The sequence below is a fragment of the Alosa pseudoharengus genome, unplaced genomic scaffold (assembly GCF_046254945.1).
Source record: "Alosa pseudoharengus isolate Yale_2024_CS ecotype anadromous, Long Island Sound unplaced genomic scaffold, YU_APseudo_1.1 YU_APseudo_1.1_scf_12, whole genome shotgun sequence".
In the NCBI taxonomy this organism is placed as follows: domain Eukaryota; kingdom Metazoa; phylum Chordata; class Actinopteri; order Clupeiformes; family Clupeidae; genus Alosa; species Alosa pseudoharengus.
In genome coordinates, this window is record NW_027468587.1 from 26,770,887 (window position 1) to 26,792,400 (window position 21,514).

General features: G+C 47.2%; 3 protein-coding genes across 5 annotated transcripts in view; 1 reads left to right on the plus strand and 2 right to left on the minus strand.

Annotated features, from left to right (window-relative positions):
- gsk3ab (glycogen synthase kinase 3 alpha b) overlaps nt 1-3,407 on the minus strand; it is a 31,852-nt gene extending 28,445 nt beyond the window's left edge. Inside the window, exon 1 of the mRNA XM_076280608.1 lies at nt 2,728-3,407. Coding sequence (XP_076136723.1) covers nt 2,728-2,902 — 175 coding nt within the window. The 5' untranslated portion in view covers nt 2,903-3,407. The remainder of the gene's footprint in view (nt 1-2,727) is intronic.
- A 179-nt stretch (nt 3,408-3,586) lies between these two features.
- znf526 (zinc finger protein 526) lies at nt 3,587-14,661 on the plus strand. 3 transcript variants are annotated; one of them, XM_076280607.1, is made up of 8 exons: nt 3,587-3,802; nt 6,233-6,699; nt 7,639-7,799; nt 7,879-7,974; nt 8,819-9,519; nt 12,142-12,268; nt 12,367-14,082; nt 14,238-14,661. In XM_076280607.1, the coding sequence occupies exons 2-8, from the start codon at nt 6,435-6,437 to the stop codon at nt 14,403-14,405; spliced, it is 3,234 nt and encodes a 1,077-aa protein (XP_076136722.1). In that variant the 5' UTR covers nt 3,587-3,802; nt 6,233-6,434; the 3' UTR covers nt 14,406-14,661. The 3 variants fall into 3 exon arrangements, with proteins under 3 accessions (XP_076136722.1, XP_076136720.1, XP_076136721.1); XM_076280605.1 differs by having other exon boundaries at nt 3,589-3,802; nt 12,364-14,082; XM_076280606.1 differs by lacking the exon at nt 3,587-3,802 and adding an exon at nt 4,902-4,968 and having other exon boundaries at nt 12,364-14,082.
- A 1,208-nt stretch (nt 14,662-15,869) lies between these two features.
- cicb (capicua transcriptional repressor b) overlaps nt 15,870-21,514 on the minus strand; it is a 37,972-nt gene continuing 32,327 nt past the window's right edge. Inside the window, exons 18-20 of the mRNA XM_076280609.1 lie at nt 19,541-19,675; nt 18,930-19,061; nt 15,870-18,016 (exon numbers count right to left, since the gene is read on the minus strand). Of these exons, the coding sequence (XP_076136724.1) occupies nt 17,727-18,016; nt 18,930-19,061; nt 19,541-19,675 (557 nt within the window). The 3' untranslated portion in view covers nt 15,870-17,726. The remainder of the gene's footprint in view (nt 18,017-18,929; nt 19,062-19,540; nt 19,676-21,514) is intronic.

Here is a 21,514-nt window from a genome sequence, read left to right on the forward strand (position 1 = left end):
CCAATGCAAGCACACACACACACAACCCATGTCCAATGCAAGAACACACACACACACACACCTAAACAGATGTCCAATGCAAGAACACACGTACACACCTAAACACATGTCCAACGCAAGAACACGAAAACACACACACACACACACAGGTACCCATGTCCAATGCAAACACACACACACACGTACACACACCTAAACACATGTCCAATGCAAGAACACATACCCACCTAAACACATGTCCAATGCAGGAACACACACACGCACCTAAACACCTAGCAGATGGTGGAGGTAATGCACTCCGTTTGCAAATTGCTAAAAAGCTCACCGAAAAAGAAGAAGGGTTCGCTGGCCTGTTCTTCTTCTTCTTCAGTGAGTTTTTTTGGCAGTTTGCAAACTGAGTGCATTATCACCATCTGCTGGACTGAGGTGTAATGGTAAGTGTACCCTGTAGCCTTGTTCTGGCTGCCGGGTGAATAAGGCGAATAGGCTATTTGGTAACCTACTTGTAGCTAACTAAATCAATGTTGTGAGTTAATCTGCCTTGCTGGTTTATTCCATGTCCCCCCTTGTAAGGAAGACCATCAAATGGCAATACTAGCATGGTGTAGCAGCCACTTAACCCAGCTAGTGAATCAAAAACAGTCCAGCTTAGCCACTGGTCTAGCAGCCACTTAACACAGCTAGTGAATCAAAAACAGTCCAGCCACTTTGATGGATGCTCCTATCCCAACCCATCTAGCTCTGATGGATCCTCCAATCCCAACCCATCCTAACCCATAGATATTAGAAAGCTAGATACCGCATTGGGCTCCAGAACGTACGTAAATAGCGACGCCATCTTGGTGGGGGCAGCAATCACTGGAGGCCAATGGAGGAGCATGTGACTCTGACTGGAAATCAGACAGGTGTCTGTGATTGCCTGCAAATGTTGCCCATAGACAATAAAGGTGCTGCCCCCACCAATATGGCGGCCGCGTTTACGATACCACCTAATAGAACTCGACAGTCAATGCGGTATCGAGCTTTCTAATATCTATGTCCTAACCCATCTAGCTCTGATGGATGCTCCTATCCCAACCCATCTAGCTTTGCAGCACTGAAAACAATGCATTCTGAAGCTGCACTTAAAAGGGTTAAAATGGTTGTTGCAGCTACGGGATTGAAAATCACTTTAGGTTATGATGACCTGAGAGAAATTACTAAATGATCTAGTCGTCACTTTAGCCAACAATATTGATGTAGAATAACAGGATAATGTAAATACAATTGTTGCCTATTTGTACATATTTTACATTTTAAGCGATATTTTAGGAGTCAGAGCTTCCATTGTAGTCCTAGAGCAGCCGCCTCCAACACACACACCTAACCGCATGTCCAATTAAAGTAAACACGCACACACACAGACATCCAATGCAAGAACACAAGAACGCACAGGATGCCAGACGGAGCACCTGGGCGCAGATATGCAGTCTGATGCAGACACAGGGCACCAGACCGGGCACTTGGACGCAGATATGTGGTCTGATGGTTAATTTCACTGGTACTTGTGCCTATGTGACAATAAAGGCCTAGTACTACTACTACTGATGCAGACACAGGGCACTTGGGCGCAGATATGCGGTCTGATGCAGACACAGGGCACCACACAGGGCACTTGGGCGCTAACCAGCGCTGAGCCCTTGGTCAGAACACACACCACATATTTCAAGGACAAATGGCTGAAAAGTGGTGCAATTTCCAGATGTAAAGCATATTTAATTGCTGCCAATACAGTTACATGTAACGAACGGTTAAACACTGGCTGAAGGTGGGCATGACGAGCAGTGTCTGGTCAGCTCCAAGCTGCAGTGGCTACAGTCATAAGTCAGTTTTGAGGTAGAAGCTAGACACTGGGGCCACACATCAAACCAGTTTGTGAAATTGCAGAAAGATTACGCTACTGGTTCCGACAGCAATGCTGATGTGCTAACTGTATTTGCCATACACACGCTGTGAAGGTCAGTTTACATATGGACATCACATAGATAACGTTACGAGATTCTAAACAACTTGACAGAAGCAAAAGTGGCTGAGCCAACTAGATTGCCTAGCCGCACAGCTAATATTAGTTTTTGGATGGTCTGTTCGCTGGCGAGCTACAGATACCACTGTGCTGTTTACCAGCTACGGATTCTACAAAGGTTCTTCATATAAACTGAAAACAAACACGGAATTACAGTAGTTCGACTGTTAAGATTGACGCGATTCGTCTCATAGCTTGGGGCGAAAGCACCACACTGAGCTTTGTTCTGAGCTTTGAGCTGACACGACGACTCGCCTGCTAGCTAAGTTGTGCTACCATTACCGTTACTGTTCCGTATGTTGTCGGCTGTTACACTGTTACCCTATTTTTTCCTAATGACAATTGGATCCCGATTTCACACGCTCGGTTTTCTAGCGCTTCATCTCTACAGGGCACAGATGTGTGCTCTCTAACGGATGCTAGCTTTCCACTTTGTTTCTCTCACACAACCAAAACCCTTGATCCTGTTGTCCCATTTACAAAAACATGTAGCTAGTTAGCAGTAGCAGCACAGCTACACGTACGTGGTTAGCAAAGCAAGTACAGCTTGTTAAAATACCTGGCATTGGCGAATTAAATAACAAAAGCATAAACTGTCCTTTTAAAGGTTGCAGGTTAACATTTATCCCGGTTCCCCTCCTACTGACATAATGAAATAGACTCACTGCTAAGCCGCAAGTTTCCAAAGGCAGATGAACTCCCCCCTGCGGCCTGCGAAGCCCCGGACTTTCCTGATGTGCTCCCGCCGGCCACGGCTGATCCGGCGGCTGCTGCGGCAGCTCCGGGAGCCCCCGGTGGCTCAGCAAACGAGCTGGTCCTGGGCCGCCCGCTGCCGCTCATATCTATGTGCGAGTATGTCGGGGCAGGGGGGAAGTGTGTCGTTATATTGGGCCAAAAAGGGATTCTCACAGTTTACACTAAAATCCAATAATTGTTAAAAGCCTCCCTGCACCGAGTAGCTAGTAGCTAAGGATGGATGTCTCCTCCCTTTCTTCTGTCCGTCTGATCTGTTGGACCTGACGCACACCGCCGTTGCCCACTACACTGGATTGTGGGTAGTGAAGTTCTCAAAATTATGTTATCCTTTACATTTGCTTTTTGCAAGGTGTGGACATGTTTTAGTCACGGGGAAAAAACTCGTTAACGTTAAAATATATAAATGCACAATACTGTTTCAAATAGGATTTTATGATGTATTGGTGACCAAGAAGGGCTCATTCCTACACAACCAAGAGATTCTAGAGCGCTCTGGTGTATAATCTTTGAAATAAATCAATCGATCATAATGAACTATCTGTGGGGATTGCCTATGCGCATAGTTTCTCTGATTAATTTAAATTACAATTAAGGGTTTGGTTCCATTATTAACTTCATGATTAAGTTGTACGCGTTCACTGCCGCCCAAAACACAGCTAGCTGGCTGGCCTACACAAAACATTCTCTAGCCTCAACATTGTTCGTCAACTGACTGACAGGCAGGCGATCCAATCACGCTTTGGCAAATTCATACAGCCCAAATGTGAGGCGGGGCTGCTTCCCCAGAACGGAGGCAACGTCTCGGCAAACCATGCATTTCTGGTCCCCGACGGTGCCTACATCGCGAAATAATTTCTGATAAAAGTGTTTTCTTCTTAAACCATGATGGGACTGTTTTTTAGAGAATATCTGGACGCTCAGGATATTTCCGCGGAACCCCTATGACGGTTGCACGAGGGCTTGCCTAACAACAGTCGATGAGAGGTAAGATTCGGAAACGGGAAGGAAAGAGGAGGCCTCGCTTGGCCACGATAGACTTCGGAGAAAAGTGGACAGCGCCGCCTGACGACCGTCGCGTTTCGGGGTGGCTCCAGCAGGAGACCGCGGTGTCGTCGACAAGGTTGTGGGGAAATGAGAGAGCGCCGCCAACAGCTCGCCCGCCACACAGGCAGTTAGCGTAACGCTTAGAAAACCCACTTCAAATAGGAGGCCACCTGATAATGATTATAGCGCACCATGCTAAATTGTAGTCTGCTGTGCCGATGCCACACCAGAGACAGTAGTCATAATAACGTATAAGATTTAAACGATTTAGGAGTCTCTGAGACCTTCCGAGCATTGCTAAACCCCCATATGATGTGCATTCTCGACAGTGAAACATGTCTTGTATTCAATTAAGACAAGTTGGAGTAGTTCTGGGGTCAGAGTGCAAGGCCTAATATTGGCATATATAATCTTTGATCTGCAAAGCAGCCTCCAGTCGACTTGTAGCAGTTTGATATGTTGCACAGTCATAATGCAACAGTCACCTCTCGGGTTGGGAATCAAGCTACTGCAGTGCTTCATTTTCACCAAGTTTCAGGTGTGCAATTAGATACCTTCAATACCTTTTGGATGTTATGAAGGGCCACACATTTCTCACATACCTTACATTTTGTCCAATCCACACCAAAATAGACACAGATGACCCTCAGCTGTCTGTTTGGCTTATTGACTTTGGAAGGCTTTCACAATCAAATGAAATTGCCAAAGGTGATGTGAGGTCAAATCTTTTACTGTCTATGGGTCAAATCGACAAAATTGGTATGTGGACTCAGGACCCCATTTTGAGGAATCACACAAAAATCTGTCAATTGACCACAAGGGGCGCTGCAATGTACAACATGCGTTTTTGGTCATAACTTGACTTATAAGTATATGTATAAGTATTTATACTCTTTTGATCCCGTTAGGGAAATTTGGTTTTTGCATTTCTCCCAATCCGTGAAATAGTGAAACACACTCAGCACACAGTGAACACAGTAAGCTTTTAAAAAGTTTTAACAGGCCGCAATTCTTTCCAATTTTAAATTTGCAGCAGATGATCTTCACATGTTGATGGACATTCAATATTCAAAATTTGCAGCTGTCACAAAGCTGCCAAACAGGAGGTGAGATTATCATAAGCAGTTATTAAACATGATGTATAGCCTTCCTGAAACTGTAAAATATTTATGGAATTTGACAAATCTGGGCTAATATTTGTTCACTTAAAAAAAAAAAAAAAAAACCTGTAGTGAGTGTTTTTACGACCTAAACACAGTGATGTCATGTTTCCTTTTCAACTATGCCCCGCTCGGCCCCCTAATCACTGCGTGTGGCGGAATCTTTGTAGTGTGGCCCTCACAGGTGTGGTGTTCTCAGGTAGTGCGGCCCTCACAGGTGTGGTGTTCTCTCAGGTGTGATGTTCTCTCAGGTGTGGTGTTCTCTCAGGTGTGATGTTCTCTCAGGTAGTGCGGCCCTCACAGGTGTGGTGTTCTCACAGGTGGTGCGGCCCTCACAGGTGTGGTGTTCTCTCAGGTGTGATGTTCTCTCAGGTAGTGCGGTCCTCACAGATGTGGTGTTCTCTCAGGTAGTGCGGCCCTCACAGGTGTGGTGTTCTCACAGGTAGTGCGGCCCTCACAGGTGTGGTGTTCTCTCAGGTGTGATGTTCTCTCAGGTAGTGCGGCCCTCACAGGTGTGGTGTTCTCTCAGGTGTGATGTTCTCTCGGGTAGTGTGGCCCTCACAGGTGTGATGTTCTCTCAGGTGTGATGTTCTCTCAGGTAGTGCGGCCCTCACAGGTGTGGTGTTTCCTCAGACAGGTGTGGTATTCCCCATTTGTTTACAGTGGTAGCATGCTACTGGCGTTTGTTTGTTCACAATGGTAGTGGCGTTTGCTTACAGTCATAGCATTTGTTTACAACAGTGGTAGTTTACAGCTGGTAGTGGTGCTTGTTTACAGTGGCAGTGTTTATTTACAGCGGCAGCAATTGTTTACAGTGGTAGTGTTTGTTTATATTGGTAGCATTTGTTTACAGTACAGTGTTTCCCATTTCTATTTGTGGTGGTAGGTTTAACCTGAATGCAACGGTTTTTAACAAATTAGTGCAGTGTGGTTATGATTCTAACCAGATTTAAGCACAATTTTGTACAACCAGGAAAATCATTGTGTGGTGGTCAATGTTGATATTGTGGTGGGCCACCACAAATAAGTCAATGTATGGGAAACACTGCAGTGGTTGTGTATCTTTACTGTGGTAGTGGGAAGAGTGCATCGGACTGCATAGGGCTGGTGGTGTGTTTTATGTGCGTGTCTGTGTGTGGTGTGTGTTTTATGTGTGTGTGTATGGTGTGTGTTTTATGTGTGACGCGTGTTGTGTTTGATTTGTTCCCAGAATTCCAAGTGAGGTGGTCCTCTCAGCCCAGACTTCATAGCAGGGTCTCCGTGACGACCCAGACCCTGCGCTGAACCTGGCCGAAGTGGCTCTCTGGCCTTTACACACATACACACACACACACAAACTCATTCACAGAACAACACACACACGTACACATAGTGCAGCAGTCTAAGGCAAGACGGTGCAGGCTGCAGTGGCAATGAGTGACCAGCAGGAGGAGCCGGAGGAGGTGTATGTGGAGCACCAGTACATGTGCAGCGAATGCCATCAGCTGTTCAACACGCTGGAGGAGGTGCTGCTGCACCAGCAGAGCCACACAGGCCCTGAGGAGGCTGAGGGAGGGGGTCCCGAGGATGGGGACACCAGCTACCAGTGCCTGGAGTGTGGCGCCCTCCTCAGGAACCCAGAGGAACTGCTGCTGCACCAGGAGATGCACATGTCGGCAGGACTGGAGGCCGAGCACGGTGAGATGGGGGGGCAGACAGGGGAAGGGCGGCCATGTGTGGGGCAGGAGGGAGGTGTGTGTGTGTGTGCTAGGTTTCATCAACTAGTCAACTATTGGACTATGGTGAAAGGCAAAAGAGGCGAGAAGCTCACTGACGTGTAAATTCTGTACAGATTTACTAAAGTAAGAACTCAGATAACCATCTGAAGATGAGACACCCGCTGCCAGCAGCTAGCAGTAGCAGTAATGTTAGCATTACCGCTACATAACGGCTACTATTATGAAAAACATGTAAACAAAGAAAAAAAAATGTTGTGAAACCCCTATTAGACACACACTCACACACATGAGCTATAAGAACTTTCTAGTAGAAATCAGTAGTCGTGTGTGTGTGTGTGTGTGAGAAACCTGAAATCTGAAATCCGGTGGATAGACTATCACACATACCAGACTGATATCATGAACTGGGTATGTATGATACACCAATGGCCACTAGCGTGTTTTCTAACACATAATAGCATTTTGGCGTGTTTATTAATGCCATAACCCTAACCCTAACCCTAGAGGCCTAGAGTATACTTGGAGTTGACATACACACGGAAATGAGATGATAAGTGGCGTGTATGTTTACGTGGCGTTAACATACAGTACACGCAGATAGCTCAAAATGCGTGCAGTTGGCTATTTTTGAAGTGCCGTGTATATTTACGCAAAACCATGATACCATGCACACACACACACAAACTCATGCACACACACACACACACCCTAAGGCTGTCTCCTTACTGCTGTGCTACTTCTGCATATGACTGATTCTTCTTTAAGATTGAGTATAGAGGAAACAGTTAGAGATTACAGGGGATTCACATATGTAGAGTGAATCTGTGTGTGTGTGTGTGTGTGATGATGATGATGATGATGATGATGATGACCCGTGTGTCCTCTCTGACCCCTGCAGAGGTGTGTGAGGTTCTGGAAGCGGGTGAGGGGGGTTCTGACCCGGATGGGCCCATCCAGTACCAGTGTCTGGAGTGCCTGCAGCTGTTCAACACCCCGGAGCTGTGGCTGCAGCACACACACACACACCAGAGCAACACACACAGCGCTCACTCCAACACGGTGAGAACACACACACACACACACACACACACACACACAGACACTCACACTCACACTCACTCTTGTTTCACTTCTCCAGGAGTATGTTGTGCAGGCTGATGGTTCCGTTGCTCCGCTGGTCAATGTGCAGAACCTGGTTCTTGACGAGCAACGAGCAGGAGAGATCCTGGCCCAGGTACGGAACCACACGGAACAAATCAGACTCTCTCTCTCTCACACACACACACTCACACACACACACACCCTAACAGATAAATGTGTTCACTAGTGGTTTAAAGGTACACATATTCGAACCGAACCGTTTAGGCACAGGACATGAGGTTCAACACCGATGCGTACAGTAATCAACAGTTGGCTTTTTTTGCTTGCAGACCAAGTTTCAAATTCATGTTCCCAGACAAATATATTAAGTAGTGGATCATGTCAGTTTAGTCAAATAACGTCAAAAACTATTCCCATTGCGCAAAAAAAGTATTGTCAGTGAATTTTAGGTTAGCAGTACCTACAGGCTTCCTGTATCGAAAATTAAGCAAGCCGTGACTTTGAAACGGAGGTACTGTACACACACCGAGCCATGACTTTGAAACTGATGTACACACCGAACCGCGTTTTGTGTACCGTTACACCCCTAGTGTTCACTCTAAAGTTCTGCTCTACGAGGGGTGTCTCTAAGTGTGTGTGTCTGTAGCTGCTTTCAGACCGAGATGTAAGTGTGTGTGTGTGTGTGTGTCTGTAGCTGCTACTAGACCTAGGTGTAAGTCTGCATGTTCTACGGATGTCAAGTGGTTGGGCCGTATATCTGAACAACATAACCGGCTATTTAGAATTCCGAATTTATAGTGCGGAGTCTGAAAGCAGCTTTACACACATACCCAGACAAACCATCTAACAGCGTGTGTGTCTGTGTATGTCTGTGTATGTGTGTGTGTGTGAACATGTTTGCATGCGTGCGTGTGTGTGTGTGTCTGTGTGTGCGTGTGTGCGTGTGTGTGTGCGTGTCTATGTGTGTATGTGTGTAGGTCCTGGCCCAGCAGCAGCAGCAGACTGGTACCCCGTCTCGTGCCCTCCTGCCCCCAGTTGCCCCGTTGCCCGGTTCTGCCACTCTGCGTCTCCAGATCTGCAGTGCCCAGGCACTTGCAGACGCACACACACACACTCAGGTGTTGGCTGATGGCTCCACCCCTCTGCGTCGCGCCCGCCTGCTGCCTCCCCTTCTCACACCAACGGCCACGCCAACACTCACAGACACACACACACACACGGCCACACCCACGCCCTATGAGTGCTCTGAGTGTGCGCTGGAGTTCGCCACCCCCGAGGACTTCCTGGCACACCAGGGTGAGCACTTCCTGTGTCAGGAGAAGGAGAGTGGGGATGGTGTGGTTGTCATGGACACACCGGACATGGAGCGGACACCAGTCAATCAGGTGCGGGGACCGGTGGCGCCGGCACGGCAGCCAGTCACTGGCCGCTCTGCCCCAGAGGGGGGCGTGGCCCTGCAGTGTGCAGAGTGTCAGCGCACGTTCACCTCGGCCAATCGCCTGGCGGCGCATGGGCGTGTGCATCAGCAGGGGACGCACCAATGCCCCGAATGTGACAAGGTGTTCAAGAAAGCTGGCTCCCTGCACACACACCTGCGCACACACTCCGGGGAGGCGCGCTACCTTTGTGTCGACTGTGGACACGGCTTCACTACTGAGATGACCCTCATTATACACAGGTGCACACACACACACACACACACACACACACACACACACACACACAAACACACAGTGTACTGTGTTACTATAACCTGGCATATCAGGAGCAGGTAGTGTAGTCCAGAGTTCTTCAATGCATCTCTCTCTCTCTCTCTCTCCATCCCTCACACACATACACACACACAAACATACACACACACACACACACACAGTACTGTGCAGGTCTACAGTGTCACCCTCTTCACAAGATGAAAGCTCAAGCGAACAGGAGAACATTATTGTGCACAATTGTGCTAAATCTCATCTGTGAATTAGCCATCTTGTCTCGGCCCAAGCACAATGGGCTCTGCACTTATGGCTCGCTTGTTTCTGGTGGAGCCAGGTGTGTTTGAACCTGCCGCTACTATTAATGTTATTAGTGTCTACACGGACCACGTGTTGCACCTAGTGAATCAGCGCGTTACGATAAAGGATTTATGCGAGGTTAAAATTATTATTATTATTGGGCAAACAAGATATTCAGTGTCGGAGTGAAGATGTTAGGAGCAGAATATAACAAGATGCCGTTACAACACAGTTAACAAACGGCTGCATTGAGAGCCTTTCGTGTAAAGAGCCCATTGAAGTTCAACTTCAGATCTCAAAATACCGTTTTTTCTTCTCATTCTATTCTTATCTTGCTCCTAAGGGGGGTGTAGAAGAAACAGGTCAGATCTCATTTCGCATGTGGTTTCCTCTTGGTTAGGCAATTTGTTCTTCTTTAGGAAAAGTTTGAAATCTCTCTCCCCACATGCTTTTAACTGTTTTTCAGTTACCTTACCGTCCTGTGCGAAAAATAAGACCGTTGAGTCACATCTAGCATGGCCCATAATGCAGATCCTCATCTAGATTAGTCTACAAATATTATTTTGAACTCAAGTAGCGAAATCCAGCTCACTCCAGCTCACAGCTAATTTACTAAACTAGCGCAGTGCCAGTTCAAAATGGCCATTCCCGTAGAAAACCCCTAGCCCAATTACATGCCCGCAGGTAGGCCTGCTTTAAACATAGGATGATAGGGGAAAACATAATTTCAGCTAAACATTCAATAACGAATATTGAATATTATATTATAATATATTAACCTATAATTAATGTGCAGTAAGCAGAATTTAGGCATGGCTGCATGTGACATTTTTACAAATCAAAATGACATAAGCCTAACAGCTGTTTTGCGTTAAGGCTATCGTTTATTGTTAAGCTTTTTGAACTTCCTGATAGAGAAGACGAACCATTTTGCGGAATGATGCATCATTGTATGAAATTTGCAACGATGTGACTCAACAATCTCTAGCCTGTAAGTGACATCACACTCTGTCTGCCACTCATTGTCTGTAACTGATCAAAATTACATGAGCCTACAGCTTTGATGTAAGACTATATGTTTAGCCTATTGAATAACTCAATGATATACAAGACAAACCATTTTGTAGAAAGATGCATCATCATATGAGATTTGCAACGATGTGACTCAAAAACAGTCTTTGGTAGTATAAGTGACATGTCACTTATACTACCAAACATGTCACTGTCTGCCACTCGTTGTCTAGCTGTGTGGCATTCTGAAATGTCGTTAAATTCGGGACCATTAGCCTATCGCTCGTTTCAGTTTGGGATCTTGCAGTCGGAATTGTCGTTTGTTTATGCAAAGTCTCAAGTCCAAAGTAGCCTGGGCTATTCGAAGTGCCAGTTTATTGCACATCATTTTTACGTCATTTTGAATAGCCACTGTATACCCGTGTTTGTTGGCGTTAGGCATTTTAGGCAAGCAAACTGCATACAGAGAGTCTTTATTGTTGACGTCAGACATGATAATCATCCAAACATCTTGCATCTTGACCCGCTCTGTGCCCTGATTCAGTGCTGCCAAAACTCCGCTTACCCTCTCTGTCTCTGGTCCTGCGCTGTGTGAGACGGGGAGTCGCTACAGTAGAGCGGAGAAAGCCAACGTGTGCTTCTTTTACCGATATATTTAACAATATCTTTTACATTACTAATCTAAACAATGTCAAACTTGGCACTGCACTTACTCGTGCCCGTAACAAAACACCTGCCAAGTTTGAAATCAATTGATTTGAGAGATATGCAAATAACGGACGGCCGTTCCTGTAATTTATAGATAGATAGCTAAATAAACTTGCTGAACGCTGGTTGTTACGCTATTAAACCTGATGCTACGTGGGCCACTGTGTCTGATGGCGCCCTAATGTGGCCGCTCCGTTCTCTTATCTGATTTACATAGTAAAATAAATAGCCAAATTTATAGTGACTCTTTAGGAGCCCACCTTAAAACTTCAGAATGATTTTCCCCCCGGAGGTCCATTCCAGTCACCTGAGATGGTGAAATGGTCCCTCTTTCTTGTTCTCGATTTCAACACGCTTCTTTTAGGAAGCTGTACAATGAGATGTCAATCATCAGTACACTGCCAGAGATAGCGAATGAGATTTGGGGTGGTACCTGGGCTGCACCTGGACCAGATGCCACATCTGGCTCCGAGCTTGATGGTGTCCATGGGAACGTGATGATGATGATGATGATGTTATTTTGGTGTTCATGGTAACGTGACGATGATAATGTTATTTTGATGATGCTCCTGCAGAAAGTCCCACACGGCAGAACCTCTGCATCGGTGTGAGTTTTGCTCCAAAACCTTCACCAACATGACCAAGTTCCTCTACCACCGACGGACACACACTGCAAGAACCCCACTCACACCTGTCAGCACTGTAAGTACACAGACACACAGACAGACACACACACACACACACACACACACACACAGTTCCTGTAGGGATCCTACTCACTCCTGTGTTTTTTCCAGCAGGTGTGTGTTCCCTCCCGAAGATTAGGCCCCGCCCCCAGCTTGCGGGAGCGACTACTAGAGCGTCAGGGGGCGGGCCTTACACGGGTGGGCCAATCAGAACGGCAGGTGACAGGCCTAACACAGGCGAGCCAATCACAGTGTCAGGGGGCAGGCCTTACACAGGCGAGCCAATCGCAGTGTCAGGGGGCGGGGCTGGAGGTGGGTCTGATCGCTCCTTTGTCAGAAGCAGAGTTAGAGGCGGAGTCTTGTCGAGAAGCCGACGCCCCTGTTGATGATCGGCATGGAGATGTAACCAAAGAGAACGGCGTGGGTTCTGCAGCGCCCCCAACGGGTCAGAATCAGGATAGTGTTCTGGCGGCGCCGGCGGCAGAGTTGTCGTTCCCCTGCCCAACGTGCGGGAAGGCCTTCAGCACAGCGCTGCGTCTGGTGCGCCATCGCCGGACAGTGCACGTGTCAGAGCGGCTCTTCCGCTGCGGCGTCTGCGCCAAGCCCTTCAAGAAGCAGATCCACGTGCGGAACCACCTGCGCACGCACACCGGCGAGAGGCCTTTCCAGTGCAGCGACTGCGGCAAGACCTTCTCGTCGCTGGCCAACTTGTCTCGACACACCCTCACACACACGGGCGAACGGCCGTACCGCTGCCCCATATGTCCGCGCGCGTTCAGTCAGTCGTCCAACCTGCGGCAGCACCAGTTGCTCCACGCCGATGCGCCGCCCTGCCGCTGCCCCGACTGCCCCGCCACCTTCCGCCGGCCAGCCAAACTGACCGCACACCGATACACGCAGCACCAGGGCCCTGCCCCCTACCCCTGCCCACACTGCCCCCAGGGCTTCCTACGCAAGCGGCTGCGAGACCTGCACTGCCACAGCCAACACCCCACACTCACACACACACACACACACACGCCACAGCACAGCGCACTGATTGGCCCAGCTGTCGTTTCTAAAGAGGGGGAGGGGCCAGAGGCTCAGCAGGTCGACACCCACACAGAACTAGGCTCCGCCCCTAGATCAGATAAGGTCCGCCTCTCCCTGGAGGACAGCGTGCTGATTGGTTCAGACTCCCGCCCCTCCTTGGAGGGCAGCGTGCTGATTGGTTCAGACTCCCGCCCCTCCCTGGACTGCAACATTTGCGGGAAGCGTTTAAACTCCGCCTCCAACCTGCGGCTGCACGTGCTCAGTCACACAGGGATGGGGCCTGGGCGTGGTCACGTGTGCGGCGTGTGCGGTAAGTCATTTGCGTCAGCGTCTGGCCTGACGCTCCACCGGCGCGTGCACACAGGCGAGCGGCCGTTTCCATGCGGTGTGTGTGCCAAGCGCTTCCGTCAGAACACACACCTGCGTGAGCACCTGCGCACGCACTCGGGTGAGCGTCCGTTCCGCTGTGACACCTGCGGCAAGGGCTTCGTGCAGAGCATGCACCTGGCAGAACACCGGCGCACGCACACAGGTGAGCGACCCCACGCCTGCCAGTGCGGAAAAGCTTTCAAGACCGTCTCCAACCTGCGCAACCACCAGAAGATCCACACGAGGGCGCTGCAGCAGCAGGAGCGCAGGGCGGAGGAGGATGGGCACGGGGACCATGGGGAGGCAGGCGCCGCAGTGGCCGTGCTGGACGGCTCGGTGGAGCTGACTGCTGCAGTGCCAGCGCTCTGCCAGCAAGGGGCTCTGGGACAGCCTCAGCTCATTCAGATCCAGACTGCTGACCTCGCACAGGTACACACGCTCACTCACACACACACACACACACACACGCAGAGAGGTCAGGATGTGTTTTGCCATGTAGCCATTGAGATTGATGACACGCCCAAACATCAACAAACAATATCTCAATCCCCCCCCCCCCCCTCTCTCTCTCCTCCCTCCCTCAGGGGACTCCCACCATCATGTGTAATGAGTTTGGCGAGGCCATCGCCATCATCGAGACGAGTGAAGGAGCGGCGCTGCCTCTGGCCGAGGCTCTGGAGATCTACCAGACGGCTCTGGAGTCCAGCCTCGGAGTGGACGCCATCACCGTGGACAGCCTACAGCTGCTCTAACACACACACACACACACGCTCTGGAGTCCAGCCTCGGGAGTGGACAGCCTACAGCTGCTCTAACACACACACACACAGGGCCAGTTTATGTTTGGGCCCCTGAATGACTGATGTTGGGCACTGGTGTCTGGTGTGTGTTTAAGATGAATTTGTATGTGTAACATTTTTACTCTTCAGAGTGCGGGATTGGGTATGACCTTATTGTGTTGTCTTGTTTGTTTGTTTTTTTGTTAATAAAGATGGCCTCTGCAGTTTGGTAATGTCTGTGTCTCCAGTGTTTACCTGGTGTGTGTGTGATAACTAAAAGAAAAGGCAGTCACCCTTTAAACATACTCACAGACTGTGCACACACACACACTCTCATGTACTGCAGTTCAGCTCTGGATTACTCAGTTTGTTGTTTGTTGAGCACGTACCCAACCACCAACAGAGCATCTTATTACGAGTCACCATGGAAACCAAAGAGTGGTGTACATATACACTACACATGTAAATACACACACACACACAAGGACTCACACCCATAGAAAATGTAGACCAGCAATCTATATGCCCAGAGCTGTTAACAATATTAACATTGTTGAAAACATATTACACTATTGGGCACATGCCATTATAAAGCAGTCAATGCTTTCAATGGAAGCCCTTTCCACAGTATGTTTCCAGTGAAAACATCATCTGATGACTGGTTCACAAATATAAAACAATTTATTGTAACTACAAATGTAATTCCAATGCATACTTCATACTCTGTATGGTTAGATATTGCTTGCAAAAGAAAAAAAATCCCGAGCAGCTTTCAGCCATTACTTTGAGAACTTTTCTTGATGCAGCACCCTGCACTGGTAGACAAGTAAAAAAACATTTCGCCCTACACACATTTTTCTCATTGTTTGAATGTTAGCAAGAAACAACATGCTAATATAGCCTATAAAACATGCAGCCTATCCTACCCTACTCTGCTTTTGATTGGCTAAACACGTTTGTTAATTTGAAAGCGAGAGCTGTCATTGGTAGGTGAACTCAGAGTGATATCTCGAACAATGAAAATGATGACCCTCGTCTATATGATGATACTGAACTTTTCTTCCGAGGGAATTTTCCTCACAGCCACGACGCACTGGAGATCCGGTACGGTGCCGGAATACTTTAAGCCCCACAAATACACACGCAGACAGAGCCACACATACACACCTACAGACAGAGCCACAGACACAGACACACACACGTAGAGACAGCCACAGACACACATAGAGACAGAGCCACACACACACACATACATACAGACACAGAGCCACAGACACGCGTACAGAGACAGAGCCACAGACATACACACACATAGAGACAGCCAGACACACACACACACACACACACACACACAAAGACTGAGCCACAGATAAACACACATACAGACACAGAGGCTAAGGTTAGCAGGTCAGGTAGAGAAAGGAATAGACCACTGAAGTCATTGACTGGAACGTCTAATTTATTTGTATACTGAAAGTTACAGATACAAATGTAGCAGTTACTGATAGAAATGTCTGTCTTGCATACTTTACTGGTAAAACAAGGAGTAACACAAAGAGTTAATATTCATTTATATTTATTTATCAATATTCATATTTATTTATGAATATTCATATTTATTTATTACTTAAACCTCCAGTTTACAGCTGCACGGCCGCCAATGGTCACTTTAATATTCAACAAAGCGTTTGTTTGTCCCCTCAACACAAGAGTCTCCGGGCTCTACAGTAAGTATGTACAACAGAACCACCATGTCTCCCATGACGACACGACCGGACACTACGGCCCAGGGGAGGAGAGAACCACTGGATGGAGAGGGGGAGAAAGAGGTAAGGAGAGGAGGAGAAGACACAGGAGAAGAGCAAGCAGGGAAAAGAGGTGAGGAGGAGAGAGAGGAGGTGAACAGAGGAGAGTGAGGGGGAGGAGTCATATAGGGGGTAGGAGAGGGGGAGGAGTCATAGAGGGGCTATATCTTGCTGCGGTCACTCTCTGGTCCTTTGAAGGGGGGGATGGGAGTTGAATGGACCTCAAATTGGACAGAAACAAAAAGAGATGAAAAAAAATGAAGGCAGGTAGGTGGGGTCAGGACCATGACAGCACAGATGGAGAGGAGTCAGAGAGAGCAGTTATCCTACAGACACAAGGGTCATACAGAACGGCGTTTCAAATCAACCGCTTTAAAAACACAACGACGGACTTCGGCTTAAAATCAAATAAAAAAAGGTAAAGATGCCTGGTGGCTTATAAAAACATAATCATACAAATCTGTCCAATCAGAAGACAGGCGTGGCCTTGCTCCGCCCTCTCTCCGCCCCCTTCCTTCATGGATGGAGTTTTAGCCAATCACGGAAGGGGACCGCTCTGGCTGTAGGTTCCATGGCAACAACACTGGAATGGACATGTTGATTTGGAGTTGCCATGGTGAAGGCAGAACACTCCAGCGCTTCAGTGCACACATCTCGTCTCCATGACAACAGAGAGTGAGAAGAAAACAACAAACAGAAGAACAACAAGGTAAACCTTCCAAACGCTCAGCCAATGGGGGCCCAGCCCCTCACGGTCCGGCAGAGCCAATCAGCCAATCCCGTCACCAGCATTAGCCAAAGCTCCTCCTCCCCAGCCAACATTGGACCAATTACAAAATGTCTTTGATTGTTTAAAGCAGCAGAATTGGTTGGCTTCTTAAATAAATGCAGAAGCCAATCCACGATGACCTAGCGGCCACAGGGGGAGGGCTCTGTCCGTATGGCAGATTCTTACTGGTCAGTCCCACTGTCCGCCGTCCACTGGCAATTATGGAAGCTTCATGTAAAGTAAAAGTAACAGTGTACTAGTTCAATTCAAGTGTGAGTATTTAAGACTGCCTACACCAACCATACACAGGTATAGACAACTGGTGTGTGTGTGTGTGTGTGTGTGTGTATGTAGGTGTGTGTGTATGTATGTAGGTGTGTGTATATACGTGTATAGGTGTGTGTATGTCTACAGGTGTGTGTATAAATGTGTACAGGTGTGTGTACGTGTACTGTGTGTGTGTGTAGGTATGTGTACAGGAGGTGTGTGTGTGTGTGTGTGTGTATATTTGTACTGTGTGTGTGTGTAGGTATGTGTACAGGGAGGGGTGTGTGTGTGTGTGTGTGTGTGTGTGTGTGTGTGTGTGTGTCATACATGTGCATGTGACAGGTGGGACACTCCGGTTGGTCCAGCGAGGAGCCCTGGACACATTGGCCCCGCCCCTCAAACAGACTGAATAAAGAGAGGCTGCTGACTGGATGAGCAGTGTGTCCATCAAACTCATCTGGTAGCGTCCTGCGCGTCGGCCGCAGCCCTGGACTCCTCCGAGCTGTTCTGCTCCACTTCCTGTTCCTGCTCCGACAGGAGCTCCCCCCCTGCTGTGCCCTCATTGGCCTGCATGCCAGAGGGGCCGGGCTGGGAGGCGGGATCAGAGGAGAGCTGGCCAATCGTCTCAGAGGGGGTGGCGGTCTGCATGATCTTCTGCCGCACCTCCCGAATCTTCAGCTGCAGACACACCTTAGTGGGGAAGATGTCCGAGTAGCGGCCCTGGAATGCCGCAGTGGCCTGGGCTGTACGTACACACACACACAATACACACACACACAGAAATAGAAAAAGAGAGCATTACTTCACACTGTAATAGACAAAAGGGCAAGAGGTCTTATTAAAGTAGATTAAAGGTGAGAGGTCAGTAGGTTAAAGGTAAAAAGACAGTAGGTTAAAGGTAGTGCTGCCGCGATTAGTCGACGTAATCGACCATGAAAATTAGTCGACGGCAATTTTTTTAGTCAACATGTCGTTTTACTATTGACCGCCTATTTATTTTTGGTCTCCCATCTCAAACGGCTCACTGTAATTCACCTCCAGAGCATTCACAGCTAGTCTGTACTGTTTATTAACTTTTGAGAAGTACAATGACTTGTCTTTAGATGTTAAACAGGCTACTTAGACTTTTGCAGTAATGTTTTAAACCCCGCCATGCATGCAAGTGTAAACGCAAGCAACATAGCTGCGTGCATGCCTGCTTTCAGCGCGATTCATTATTAGGCAGAGCTAAGCTAAGCATAGTAGGCTAGTCCAGACTCTGACTAATATGGTATACTACTGTATAGCCTAATGGAAATGCAGATACTTATGCTTAGATTGTTAATACATAATGTTTTTGAACAGTTTACTTAATGAGCTTCTAGCAAAAGTAGGCTGATATTGATGTGAATATGAAGGTGAAAGCCCTTTTAAGTTATATATATTGTTTACATTTGTAATTGTTTATGTTGTTTATGGCACATGGTGACATTTTATGTTTTAACACAAACATGTTAAATGTGTTTGGACACAACGAAATAACAAACACTTGATTATTTTTTTTAATTAGTCGTTTAGATTTATCGACTAATCGAAAAATTTGCCGAAAGATTAGTCGTAAGTGAGAGGTCAGTAGGTTAAAGGTGAGAGGTCAGTAGGTTAAAGGTGAGAGGTTACCGGAGGGGAAGAATCCATGCTCCTGAAAGAGCTGCATGACCAGGGCCCGGCGCTGGTCCAGCGTCCGCCGCAGAGAGGAGTACGGCACCTTCTCAAACTCCAGCTCCGCCAGGAGGTCTTCGCCTTCCGCACCTACACACACACACACACACACACACACACACACACACACACACACACACACACACACACACACACACACACACACACACACACACACACACACACACACACACACACACACACACACACACACACACACACACACACACAGCAGAGAAGAGGAGAGAGGGAGAAGGAGAGGAGAAAGAGAGGAGAGGACAACAGGAAAGGAGAGAGGAGAGGAGAAGATAAGAGAAGAGAGAAGGGGAGAGTTTTCATTTCCTTGCAGCAATACTGTAATGTTTACGGCCATGCCAATAAATCTCATATTGTTGCAGCAATACTGTAATGTTTACGGGCCATGTCACTAAATCTCATTGAATTTGAGAGGAGAGATTTTTTTTGTACGTCATTTGGGACAGGAGCCTCCTGGTTGGCAGGGACACCTACCTGGCCCTCCCTGGCCCTACCTGGCCTCTGGAAGGTGAAGAGGACTCGCTCACACCTACCTGGCCTCTCGAAGGTGAAGATGTCTCCTTCACATTTGGCGGCGCTCTTGGGCGTGTTGGGTTCAGAGCTGCAGCTGGAACGCCGGCGACTCTTCCGCTTTGGAGAAACCGGATCCTCCGTGGACGAATCCAGATCTACACGCACACACACACACACAAAATGGCGTAAATACAAAGAGAAACCAGGTCAGATTAATCCAGATCCGCCCCATACACACAGGACACTTTCACACCATTCCACAGTCTTAATTCACAGTCAATCCAGTTCACTCTCATAATCCAGGTTCACAGCCAGTCTAGTTCATCTAGTTCCAATAGCAAATCCATCTCATTGACGCCCAACATAGGTCACCAATACTATTGGTAACTCATCCTTGTCCACAGATTGCTTCCTTACTATTATTCTGTATCTATTAATATCCACCAGGTTACCTATTTACTACATTCATTATAATTAATGTATTAAAGCCCATCACACTACTTTCCTACACTTGTTATTTATTTAGTACTTATCGCCCCCGGAGACTTTTGTCTGATTGGCTGGTGGGGTGGCTATTAATTCTGTATATCGGGACACCTATGACATAATTCTGGTAAAAAAATTTAATCACCGTTCCATATCAATGGCTGTTAGTCGCTTTAGTTAAAAATGCGTCAGCCAAATGTAATGTAATCAATGCTCTTTTGATGGTAACTATAACAACCATAGTACACACATATGAACTATAAAGCAGGCTTCGCAACAATGAAATCAACTGTAAAGAAGCTACCCACCGTCTGTCAGAACCAAGGAAAGTTGTACAACAAACTGAACTAGTTGGCTTCTTTTTAAACTGAACAGGATTATTGCCTATACATAGTGGCAACTGGGGGATAAGTGGGACAATGGCCTTCGACTTGGCGGAGGAATCTCCACGCATATTATGGAGTAGGGCTGTTGAAACGAATGTCTAAAGTCGAATATAAATCGAATATTTAAAAAAATCAAGACTAATCGAATTTGGAAATTACTATTCGAATGTGGTGTTTTGGGGAGTTGTTTATGTGTTGGCTAACTTTAGCGAATATGTGAAAACAAAATTCTTTTATCACATCTAATGCACAATCTAAATATGGCAGAAACGAGGCACCCACGGATATCACCACTCCTGACCATTTCAGCGATGTGTCGAACGTTTTTGGATTTCCATCAGAAAACGGAAAAATAACAATTAGCCTAACAATGTCGTAATCTGCTGAATATGTAGCAGCGAGCAGCCTGAGTGCACATCTAATAACGCTACACCCTGACAAGCTAGGTAGGTAAACAGTCCGAGGACGAGGAACTGCGCAGCTAAAGCAGGCAAGAATTAGGTTTTCGCCTCCCTCCTCTAGGCTATGTCCTGTTTTGTCAGGTTATGTATGTTTTGTCACTTCTCTGATAGGCATAATGGTTCATGGAATTGCGGGCTGATAGAAAAAAAGAAAGCAAACTTTTCCCCAATCAGGAAATACTTGCTAATTTGGCATCATCAAATATAGAGGCATTCAATAAAGTGGTAGTGGTATGGGCGTTGATTCAGTGTGTGTGCGCGCCTGCCAAAAAGAAATTGAAACCACTCAAGTTGCACAGATATCGTTGGTAGACTGAGCTTTTGTTTAATATAACAAGTCAACCATGCGTTTATAGTGGCATTGGCAATGAATAAGCCCGTTTGTATAGAGATGCATCGTAAATCTTCAACCTTTTTCAGCCCAAGGATCCCTTGGCTGAGAGAGACACTGAGCATGGACACCCCCCCCAAAAAAAAAAAAAAACATTAGGCCTGATATTAGGAACTAAGTGTCAGACACACACACATACACACCTCTACACATGTTACCATGTACATTATCTGTAGCATGGGTCATTTATAGAACTTGTTTCAATTTATTCTGTTTATTATTAACATTTTTTCTACCTTAAGGTGATTAATCATGGGACAACAATATGGG